We start from the raw sequence: 12,447 nt of genomic DNA, 5'->3' as shown, positions 1-12,447 counted from the left end.
TCAATCAACATGATACATCACATTGATAAGAGAGGGGATAAGAACCATATGATCATCAATGGACACAGAAGAAACATTTGACAAAGTACAATATCCATTCGTGGAATAAACCCTCAACAAACTGAGTTTAGAAGGAACACACCTCCATATAATAAAGGCCATATATGAAAAACCCACAGTGAACATCATCCTTAATGGGGAAAAACTAAGTGCTTTTCCTCTAAGATCAGAAATGAGACAAGTATGTCTCACCAGTTTTATTCAATATAGTACTGGTAGTCCTAGCCACAGCAGTCAGACAACAAAAAGAAATAAAAAGCATCTAAATTGGTAAGGAAGAAGTAAAACTTTCATATTTACAGGTGACATGATACTCTATATTGAAAACCCAGAAGACTCCCCAAACAACTGCTAGAACTGGTAAATGAACTGAGTCAAGTTTCAGGATACAAAATATAGGAATCTGTTGCATTTCTACACAACAATAATGAAGAAGCAGAAAGAAGAATTAAGAAAACAGTCCCATTCACAATTGCATCAAAAATAATAAGATACCTAGGAATAAACCTAACCAAAGAGGTGAAAGACTATACTATACACTCTGAAAGACTATACTATATACTTTGAAAACTAAAAACACTAATGATAGGAATTTAAGATGATCAGAAAAAAATGTGAAGACATTCCATGCTGATGGACTGGAAAACAATTATTAAAATGCCTATACTAGCCAAAGAAATCTACATATTCAGTGCAATCCCTATCAAAATGCCAACAACATTTTTTCACAGAACTAGAACAAATAATCTGAAAGTTTGTATGGAACCACAAAAGATTCTGAAGAGCCAACATAAACTTGAAAAAGGAAACCAAAGCTTAGAAGCATCACAGTTACAATAATATCCTGCTGCATGTGACACTGAAACTTACAATTATTAACACATAATAAGTATGTAAGTTTCAGTGTCACATGCAGCAGGATATTATTGTAACTTATGAGAAGATAATATACATAGTTAGTGAAGGTATGGGAAACTGAGTACACTTTTGCTTTTATGGTGGGAACATAAACTCATTCATTCAATCCTGAAGTAAATTTGGCAACTTATTTCAACAAAGTTTAAATGTGCAGGATAATTGAAATCATTTATATTGGCCGGAATTTACTTAAGAGGAATTATCAGACATGAGCAAAAAAAAATAAATTGTATAAATATATTGATGCAAGAGTTATTCACAATGCAAAAGTTTAGAAACATGTGAAAATGGCACAAATGAGTGATTGGAGTAAATATACCAATATAGCTTGACCAAAATGGAATGTAATATGGCTGTAAAAAGTTTTATTTGCAAATTATTTAAATACATTGAGAAATACTCATTGGAATGTACAGTATTATCCAGTTTGTTTAAGTTGGTGTGTGTTCCATATAAAAATATTAACAGTAGGATTATAATTCTTATTTTTATATTTATAATAATGAATAATGAGTAAGCTTCAAATAATGAATATATATTACTTTCATAATTAGGAAAAAATATAGGAGAAAAAGTTTCTCATAGAAAAACTTTTGGTTTTCCTCAACAGGTTCCTCTTATCTCCACTTCCTAAATGAAAGGACTTCCTTAGATCTACCATTGTGCCTCTATTGTTATAGAGTGTGTGTCCCTGAAATCTCTTCTTCCATACTCTCTGTAACATCTTAATGAATGTCTCATGGGTCATGATTTCATCATATCTCTCCACCTGCATTGCCTGGTTGTTCCTGTTCAGACTATCATTTAGTGAATGTGTGAAATTTCACATCACGGTTTTCTCAGATTTCCTCCTACTTTTCATTTCTTTAATTCTATTAGTGCTGGTATTATCTCTTATCAAAATTATCTTTGGCTTTTTCTCCTCCTTGCTTCTCACACCCACATCTTTCAACTTCTTTTTTTCTTACTGGGATATATAAACACCTTTACCCCTAGAAGTCTTTTATTATCACATATACCCAGCTTTGCCATTCAATCAATATAATCTACTGTCCCCACTTTAATCTTCTTGAAATGCTACTTTGACAAATCAACATCTTCCTCAAGCTTTTACCCTGTGTATATGATGAAGTTGTCACTCATGCTATCTTACTCCTTAACTCTCATATTTGATTATTCTAAACCTTGCAGTCTACTGAAACATAACTTTTCTTGACTACACTCCCTGTCTTAAACTGTTCTCCTTTTATCTCTGCCTACTGTAAACCCCTCCATTCTTCAGAGTCCAGCTTAAATTCTTTCTTCTTTGTGGGTGATTCGACAAATGTCACATCAAGTTTTTTCTTGCCTTAAGTTAACATAAGTAGCTTATTGTATCTGGGGAAGAATTTAAGTATCTGCAGAACTCTATGGTTTTCTTAAGAAATTAACTTTTTTTTTAACAGAATGACTTTACTGTCCCCTTTGTCTAGTAAACAATAGTTTATACATATTGTTCTGGCATGAATATTACTAATGCTCCCTATTAGTTTTAAAAGTTGGGACAAGGGGCACCTGGGTGGCTCAGTCGGTTGGGCATCTGACTTCAGCTCAGGTCATGATCTCACAGCTTGTGAGTTCAAGCCCCGCATCAGTCTCTGTGCTGACAGCTCAGAGCCTGGAGCCTGCTTCGGATTCTGTCTCCTTCTCTCTATATCCCTCCCCACTTTCTCTCTCTCTCTCTCTCTCTCTCTCTCTCTCTCTCTGTGTCTCTCTCAAAAATAAATAAAGATTTAAAAAAATAAAAATAAATAAGTAAATAAAATAAAAGTTGGGACAATAAAGTGTATGGTTATCCTTCTTATCCAGTACAAAATATCAAGCAAAAGTTGCTGGTGGATATATGAGCAAAAGTGCCTTCTACTGAACCACACACTATTAGCATAAGTACAAAAAGGAGTCACCTTAAGTAAAAGAATGCCTTTCTAAATCTTGTACTGGAAAGGTAATAAAGTACAGTATTCCTTTAGCTCTGTACCATCTGGATGACCTTTCAAAGCAGGTTTTGTATATTGAATATAGTTGTCTAGATTGGAGATCTTTCAGTGGAGACAGATAGAGCATGTTTAATTCCCCCAGCCATAAGTTGTGACAACACGTGTAAAATGTTGTCTGTTAGAAAGAAACTCATAGACTGAGTGTCCATGGTTTTAATTGGGGGCTCCTCACATAGGTACTCTCTGTGTGTCATAGCCTTAAATTCCAGACTCCCAGAAGGAAAGCAGTTGTTCAAAATAAATCATATTGTTGGCACAATTTAGGAACAGTGAGCTACTCTTACCATTTAGGGTGGTAGGTACCCTCCTGAAATCCATTTTCCCAGATACCAGCAAGGACTAGCCTTGTAAACAGGCCTTTCAGTGGAGAACATTCAGGACTACTGTGCCATCTTCACAGCTTTGTTGACCACAAATAGCCATCTTAAGCTCTAAAGGTGTCTAGTAGTCTCTATAGTTTGTTCTTATGTGCTAGTCAATATAAGCAATGTCATTATTTTTTAAAGTAAATGAAAGCTTCAGAGGTAACTTGTGGAATGGAATGTTATCTCTGAGACTGAAATTATTCTCACATCCTTTACATCCAGTGCTGTACTGGAGCGTTCCTTTGGAGAGCTGATTTTCCCATCTCTCTCCAACTCTCACATTCAGTGATGCTGGGTTTGTGGTTTGGAATTGGCTATTTGGGGAATATTTACACCATTGAAACCAGCAAATACTACAAATCAGGTATGCCCACCAGAGAGCCAGTTGTTAAACATTGATTGGCATACCACCACCTATATACCTCCTTACCATTGAGTCTGTAAATACCGTGTTGCTTGAAAAAATCATAAGAAAATATAATGATTTGTATGAAATGCTGATACCTAAACAGTCTTCTGGGAGCTGAGAAGTTTCTGGTCCAAATTTCCTACCTGATTTATATGTTCTTTTTATATATTAGTTCGGGAACTTGGAATTCTCAACTTTAAAAATACCTAAAATGAGTTGCTAATAATATCGGGCTATTTTTTATTTATATAAATAGATTTATAGCAAATAAATATAATTATTATTAAAAGTGTTTCAAATGAAATTTTAAGATGCTATGATGCCCAAGCCAGCAAACCTGATTTTCTCTCTTTTAAAGCTTCTTTATGTGAAATTAGCATTGTTAAATGGATCCAAATAGCAATTTTCTGCTCCCAAATTATTGTTGGTGGATACTTAGTACTCCAGAGAGCCCATTCTTTTCATCTGCTTTTAGTAATCTCAGCTGGCAGGTAGGAGTGCAAAACTGGAAAAGAAAAGTAAAATCATGCTTATACTAGTAAACCAACGTCAGTTTTAAAGAGGACATCAGAAGATGATAGTGGGCATAGAGGAGGGCAACATTATAAAAAAAATGATCTCAATAACACTTTCTCATGCTTTATCAGTAGAACCTTATTGCAGTTATAAATAATAAATGTGCATATCATTGATGGAGCATTGTTCACTATTTTAGAACCATTGATTTTTTTTTTTGCCTCTGCTACGTGTATTCCCTTTCTAAGAGTTTACCTAATGATATGACTCTGCTGAATATTCTCAAATGATTCTCCCTCAGTTAAAATCCAAAATTTGTTACGCAGCATCCAAGATTTTTTAAAGTATGATGCCAACCTTAACCGTCCTGTCCTCCACTTTTTACTCTGCAGCCAAACTCTGTCAATCTCTTTCATGCCTCTTTACTTTTTCATCTTTGACTGCCAGTTGTTCATCTTAAGATCCAACTCATACCACCATTTTCTTCCTGAGTCTAGTTTCTTTTCCTATGATCCCATAGATTTTCATATACATTTAGATGCCTTTTTCATATTTTTTGTACTGAATGTGGTACACTTACTCCCTGCTGCCCCTTCATACTCCATGTCCTGTAAACTTGGTGGGCAAGGACTATGTTTTCCTAGTTTCTGTATGCCCAAAACATAATAATAGAATTGCTATATTAAAACTTTTTGTAGCACTTAACTTTTAATAGAGATATTGGAGTAGAATAGGATTTGAGGCTTTTTCTACATAGAGCCATCAATAATTACTTTGTGTCATGACTTGCCTTTTTTTACTCCTTAGGCAGATACACTGATTGACCGAGAGCATCAAAATTTTTATGAAGCATCACTAGAATATGTCTTTAAAATTCAAGAGGTTCAAGAAAAAAAGAAGTTTGAATTTGTTGAACCGGTAAGTTTCAGTTTCCCTACAAAACAGTAGTTCTAACATACCGTATGAAAAGAAATGGCAATGTTTTTCTGTTGAAAATTGTGATTTTTTTAAAAAAGAACAAAAGGGAAAGGAGGAATAGAGGAGGGAAAATAGGTGGAGTTCAGGGCACTATTAGGGCAATGGAACTATTCTATATGATACTGTAATAGTGGATACATGTCATTATACATTTGTCAAAACCTACAGAATATACAATGAACAAGGTAAACCCTAATGTAAAATATGGATGTTAGTAATAACGTATCAATATTTGGTTATCATTGTAACAAATGTAGCATACTAATACAAGATGATAATAATTAGGGTGTGTGGGTGGAGGTTGAAGGAATATATGAGATCTCTTTATTTTCTCTACTCAATTTTTAAATAAACCTAAGACTACTCTTAAAATAGTTTATTAATAGAAAACTTAAAAGATTAAAAGGACTTACGTTATATATACCTAAGTAAATATAGCTCACCACTAAAACGACCCATTTACTAAACCTTTAGGTGAAAGGAAAAAGCATAAGGTTATATTTCACCGTTTGTTTCATTCCACTTCCTTGAAAGTCTGGGATCTACCTGACTTTCCTATGAGGTAATGTAAAAAGTAATGGATTCCTTAATATAAATTGCATTACAGGAAAAAACAGGTAGCTGGTCTTTATAAGTTTACTTCATTTTCTTAGCATTTTCCCCCAAGTTGTACCATAATATGTTATAATATTGCCTGAGTAGGTGTCTTCATAAAGCATCATCTGTGGTGAGTAAAAGTAAGTTCTAGAAGTCAAGATGATCTTCAGTTAATATATAATGTCAATTCCCATGAGAGGAGCAATAGTTAAATACATAGGTAATCTAAATGATTATTTAATCCATATTTTTCTTCCTATGTCAGTTTTTTAAAAATGTGTTTATAGTTAAGTAATAAAATACCTGTTCCTATTTAAGGGGAGATAGTGAGGAAAAGGAAAAATAGTACACATTTTAAAATATATTTGATGAAATTCATTTCTTGTGGGGAAACCATTAATGATTCCCTAAGGATGATGGGAAACAGAGGCAGAGCAGAGCCTGGGAAAAGTTCTTAGACCCTGCCTGGCTCCCAGCCATTTGTGTTTCATTTTTCTCTCTTCAGCTGAAACTACCTCACTCTTTCCTATAAACTGGGCACTTGGCAAGCTTGTAAGACTAAACCTTCAGCCAGACAAATTTAAGGAACTGAAGACCACAACACAGGCTCAGGAATTTAATTTTTACCTTTTATTTGGGATAACAGTCTTAACTACAAGTACTGTTTTTTCAAACAAACAGCTAAGTCCTTAAATCCCTTAGAATGAGTTAGTAACCTCTTATTTAGTAGATGTTTTGGGTATCTTATTAAATTTTATATGACTTAAGGGACCTTCTAAGGCTTATCTGTGGCTCATTGAGATCTAGGCAGCCTAACAACCACCAGTTTGGGAAGATGACAAATATTTAAAATTCCTATTCCCTTCTCATTTAGCCCATCTCTTTATCCACCTCCCCTCCAGCAACCCTCAATTTGTTCTCTATAGTTAAGAGACTATTATGGTTTGCCTTCCTCTCTTTTATCTTATTTTGTTTTTCCTTCCCTTCCCCTATGTTCATCTATTTTCTTTCTTAAATTCTGCATATGACTGAAATCATATGGTATTTGTTTTTCTCTGACTGATCTTACCTAGCATAGTACACTCTAGTTCCATCCATGTTGTTGTAAATGGCAAGATTTCATTCTTTTTGATGGCTGAATAATATTGCATTATATATATGTGTGTGTGTATATATACACATATATATGTTTGTATATGGATATGTATATACAGATCTATGCATATATATACTACCACATGTGTGTGCATGTATGTATATATATACACATATACATACATGTACACATATATGTGTGTATATATATATATATACACACACACACACACACACACACACCACATCTTCTTTATCCATTTATCAGTCAATGGACATTTGGGCTCTGTCCATAGTTTGGCTATTGTTGATAGTGATGCTATAAAACATTGGGGTGAATGTGCCCCTTCGAGTCAGTACTTTTATATCCTTTGGATAAATACTTAGTAGTTCAAGTGCTGGATTGTAGGGTGGTTCTATTTTTAACTTTTTGAGGAACCTCCATGCTGTTTTCCAGAGTTGTTGCACCGTTTGCAGACCCACCAACAGTGTAAGAGGGCTCCCCTTTCTCTGAATCCTCACCAACACCTGTTATTTCTTGTGTTGTTAATTTTAGCCATTCTTACAGGTTTGAGGTGATAGCTCATTGCAGTTTTGATTTATATTTCCCTGATGATGAGTGATATTGAGAAGTTTTTCATGTATCTTTTAACCATTTGTATGTCTTTGGAGAAAGATCTATTCAAGTCTTCTGCCCATTTCTTAACTGGATTATTTATTTTTTGAGTGTTGAGTTTGATTAAGTTCTTCATAGATTTTGGATACCAGCCCTGTATCTGACATGTCATTTGCAAATATCTTCTCCTATTCCGTAAGTTCCCTTTTAGTTTTGTTGATTGTTTACTTCACTGTGCAAGTGTTAAGCTACTACAGACATAACAATAATGTCAAAAGGGAGATTATCTGCTTTTCCACTGTAGTTGACTATGGGTAACTAAACTACAGAAAGCAAAACCTCAGCTAAGTGGGACACCACTGTGTTAGAAATAAATATTCCTACAGTGTCATTATTTCAAGGAAAAGCTGGTTCAAATACATAGAAAAACAGGGGGCATTTATGTTTTTTATTAAACTATATAATTATTTTAACAGTATACAGAAAATAAGCTTTTTAAACTTAGTATTCATTAGATATATAATTTTAATGGTCCCCCCCATTTATATATCTTACATAGAAAGTGATTATAGTTAACTGGGGTTCCCCCCCATTTATATATCTTACATAGAAGGTGATTGTAGTAGCGTAGTTAACACTATTTAGTGTGGTAGCAAATAGCCACACATGGCTATCAGACATTCAAAATGAAAGTCTAGAATAAGGTGGGCTGTAAATAGGAAACACCTACTAGATTACAAAGGTTTGATACAAAAAAGTATATAAACTATCTCATTAAAATAGCTTTTATATTGCTTAAATATTGACATGATAATATATTGGATAAATTGTGTTAAACAACATAATAAATTTCACTTGGTTTAAAAGTTTGTGTGTTTTTTTTAATTTTTTACCATTTATTCATTTTTTGAGAGACAGAGAGAGACAGAGTGTAAGTGGGGGAGGGACAGAGAAAGAGGGAGACACAGAATCTGAAGCAAGCTCCAGGCTCTGAACTGATAGCACAGAGCCCGACACGGGGCTCAAACTCACAAACCATGAGATCATGACCTGAGCCAAAGTCGGATGCTTAACCGACTGAGCCACCCAGGTGTCCCAAGTTTGTGTTTTTGTTTTTTGTTATTTGTTTTGTTTTGTTTTGTTTTGTTTATGTGGCTACTAGGAAACTTAAATTTTCACATTGGTTTGCATTTATTCACATTATGTTTCTGTGAAACAATGCTAAAAAAAAGTCCTTTCAGATTTGGCAGCATGATATGTGAGTTCAGGTCTAGTATGGGAGGAAAAGATCAGAGAGAGAAAAACATCATCTCCTGAATCTTGTTCTTAAGATCCTCCTTCTTCTCAGGGTTGCTTGGAGCTTATGAGAATTTTGAGAGATTAGAGGGAAAAGCTTCTGAAGTATGCTGATCATGAACAGCTTACCTCAGAGAGTTGAGCCCTGGTGTATTTGAAATACATTGTGGTACAGGAAAGTTTGTGGCTCAGAAGCCCAAAGAATCTTTTTATGACTTAACTCCCTTATGGTTCATTCAGCTGCAGTTTGTGTATGTTTTGATTACATTCTTTTGCAAACTTAGCTTGAACTAAAGTTTTGTGGGCAACTACTATGTGTAATGTGTTTTCTCTGTGTTATTTCACATGGCCCACAAGATAGGTTTATTATTAGGTAGTTGCTATTTTTCCAGATGAGGAAATTAAGTCACAGAAAGACTGTTAGTTGCCTGAGGTCACAAACTTAAAGAGAGGGAGACACAGGAATCCAGAACCCAAAGCTGACATCCTGTATAGTATCAACTTACTGTGTTGTAAGTTACCTGATTACAAAAATTAGTCCTTCCTTAACACTTGCTCTGACCAAATAAAATATATGACTACAAAACATTGTATTGTAAAGCAAGTATTTTAATTCCTTGAAAATAGGAGATTGATCTTTACTTTGGTAAAGGTGCTTGAATCACTGTACATAACTGTGCATTTATTCATTCTTCCATCCTTTTTTAATCATCTTTTTTAAAAAGTTGCCCCCTCCCCTTGGCTGCAGTTGATCCACCCTTTTCATTAATTGACAGACAAGTATAATGGCTGAGAGGCCATTATATATAAGATGGAATTTGGCTCCAGTCTTAACAGCTGTATAAATCTGGCTTGTTTTTCACTCTGTGTACCTTAGGTTTTTATCTGTAAATTGGAAATAAAAAATTGTAGTTTCCAGGATTGTGGTAAGGTGCAACTAATGCAGGTAACATACAGAGCAAGTGCCTGGTGCATCATTAGCATCAGTAAGTTTTCAGCTGGTATGGAGCCTTCACATTAACTATTAGCATTAGATACAAAAATAATATTAACGAGTTTTTTAGTGTGACTTCAAGGTCAGATAGAACTTTTTCAAAAGCACATTTTTTAAATTTTAATATGCTTTTTTAAAAATACACATCTAAATGCTGTAAGAGTATGTTTTTATTATTCTTTTTAGACTTCATTTTAGTCTTTTTGTATTATATTTAAAATATGAAAAATGAAAATAAACCATTATTGGGCCACCTCGGTGGCTCAGTCGGTTAGGCATCTGACATTTGATTTAGACTCAGGTCATTATCTCACAGTTTGTGAGTTTGAGCCCTGTGTCTGGCTCTGTGCTGATAGTATGGAGCCTACTTGAGATTCTTTGTCTCCCTCTCTCTCTGCTCCTGCCCCACTAGGCACACACACTCTCTCTCTTTCTAATATAAGCAAATATTTTTTAAAATGACAAAAAATAAACCATTATGTGTAAACTAAAAATACTGTTTTTGATATTGTGTCCTGAGTCTCCTAACTTTAATTTTAAATCTCTTGCTAAAGAAAATTTCACTTAATCTGCTTAATATGCTTCTTATATCATGAAGTATACTAGAAAATACTTCTTGGGTTGTCTAAAGTTTGAATAACTAAATTAATTAAATTACTAAATATTACATACTAAATTAAAGTCAGATAATATATAGACCTGCAGTCTTGAAAGTAAAACCTTTTTGCGTTTTCAATATACATTAGCTTTAATATATAAAATTTAACTTCGGGTAAATTATAGTGAGCAAATAAGACGCTGTCATTTATTTTTTCAAAACTTTGTAGGCCTGAGGGTTAAATTTGCTAAAAACCTAAATACAGTTATTCTATAAAAATGAAACAATAAAGCCAACCTATCTTAAAATCTGTATTGGTCCTTGGATTTAGTTCTGGCTACTGCTACTGAAAATTTCCAATTTGCAAAAACAGTTAGATAGTGAATAGAATTTACTGCAAAAGCAGTTAGATAGTGAATAGGATTATAGGGTAGCTCCATTTTTAACTTTTTGAGAGACCTCCATACTATTTTCCAGAGTGGCTGCACCAGTTTAACATTCTCACCAGCAGTGTAAAAGGGTTCCCCTTTCTTTGAATCCTCACCAGCACCTGTTGTTTATTTGATTATATTTTTATACTGTTTCATTTCCATTCAATAAATTACTCTGAATATCTAAGTATTAAACTTAAAGCACTTAATGGTTATTTTGAGACTGTCATCTAAGATATTTATCTCTGTTTCCTCTGAATAAGGAATAGCAGAAAGTACAAGTTTAATAATTCACAGGCTGGATACTTGGATGAAAATTGATGCCTTTGCCCTATGTTGCCAATCATAGAGTTTCCAGTCGCCAAATGTAGAGGTTTTATATTAGATTTGGATTTCTTTCACTGCATTATAGTATTCTGTGTAAATTCAGTATTCTGAAGTAAATTTTATTTTTTAAAGTAGCCTTAATTGGGATGTAATTCACATACCATACAATTAAGTCATCTCAAGTTAACTTTTGTCAATGGTGTGAAGTAAGGTTCCAACTTCATTCTTTTTCATATGGTTATCCAGTGGTTCAAGAAACATTTGCTGAAAAGACTATTCTTTATCCCTTGAATGGTCTTGTTGTCCTTGTTGAAAATAAGTTGACCTTGATATGTGGGCTTATTTCTAAATTCTCAATTCTTTTTCATTGATTTAATGTCTATACTTGTGCCAGTATCACACTATATTGATTACCATTGCCTCGCATTAAGTTTTGAAATTGAGAAGTGTGAGTCTAAATACTTTGTTCTTCTTTTTCAAGATTGTTTTGATGGTCTGGGTTCCTTGCAATTCCATATGAATTTTAGCATCAGCTTGTCACTTCTTATTATAAAGAAGTCAGCTAGGCTTCTCATAGGGATTGCATTAAATCTACACATCATTTGGGGAGTATTGCCGTGTTAACAGTATTAAATCTTCTGATTAATGAACATGAAGTATTTGCCTTTTATTTAAACTGTCTTTAATTCTTTAAACAGTGTTTTATACTTTTCAAGTTATAAATTTATACTTAAAAATTATTCTTTGGTATTTTATTCTTTTGAAACTATCATGAATGGGATTCTTTAATTTCATTTTCAGATTATTCATTCCAAGTATATAGAAATAAAGTTGATTTTTATATATTGATCTTGTATCCTGCAGTGTTGCTGAACTTGTTTATCAGTTCTAGTAGTTTCGTTAGTGGATTCCCTAGGATTTTCAGTGACCAACTTCTTAGGAGATAAGGAATGGATCACATTATAAGAGTCTTTACATCTCAGTTCTTCTTATTTTGAGCAACAGTCCAGGAATTATTGCATCAGTTGCTTCAGGGCTCTTCTCCTCACTCCCATGCTAGCCGCAGCCCCTTTTCTTACTTTTCTTTTCCATTCACAGGATCGATGATAACTGTGGGTCCTTAAGACTTGAAACCTGGTGATTGATGGGATGGGGAATTATGAATGTTTTTCCTTTGCTGTCTTGCAGTGATTTTTGCTAAATGATTATCT

General features: G+C 33.9%; 1 protein-coding gene across 1 annotated transcript in view; it reads left to right on the top strand.

Annotated features, from left to right (window-relative positions):
• ARHGAP42 (Rho GTPase activating protein 42) overlaps positions 1-12,447 on the top strand; it is a 338,134-nt gene that overhangs the window by 239,678 nt on the left and 86,009 nt on the right. The window contains exon 6 of the mRNA XM_043579877.1: positions 5,112-5,222. Within this exon, the coding sequence (XP_043435812.1) occupies positions 5,112-5,222 (111 nt within the window). The remainder of the gene's footprint in view (positions 1-5,111; positions 5,223-12,447) is intronic.

This window comes from Prionailurus bengalensis, chromosome D1 (assembly GCF_016509475.1).
Source record: "Prionailurus bengalensis isolate Pbe53 chromosome D1, Fcat_Pben_1.1_paternal_pri, whole genome shotgun sequence".
NCBI classification, from domain to species: Eukaryota; Metazoa; Chordata; class Mammalia; order Carnivora; family Felidae; genus Prionailurus; species Prionailurus bengalensis.
Note: the sequence above shows the minus strand (reverse complement) of the source record. Positions and strands in the feature narration are given on the sequence as shown.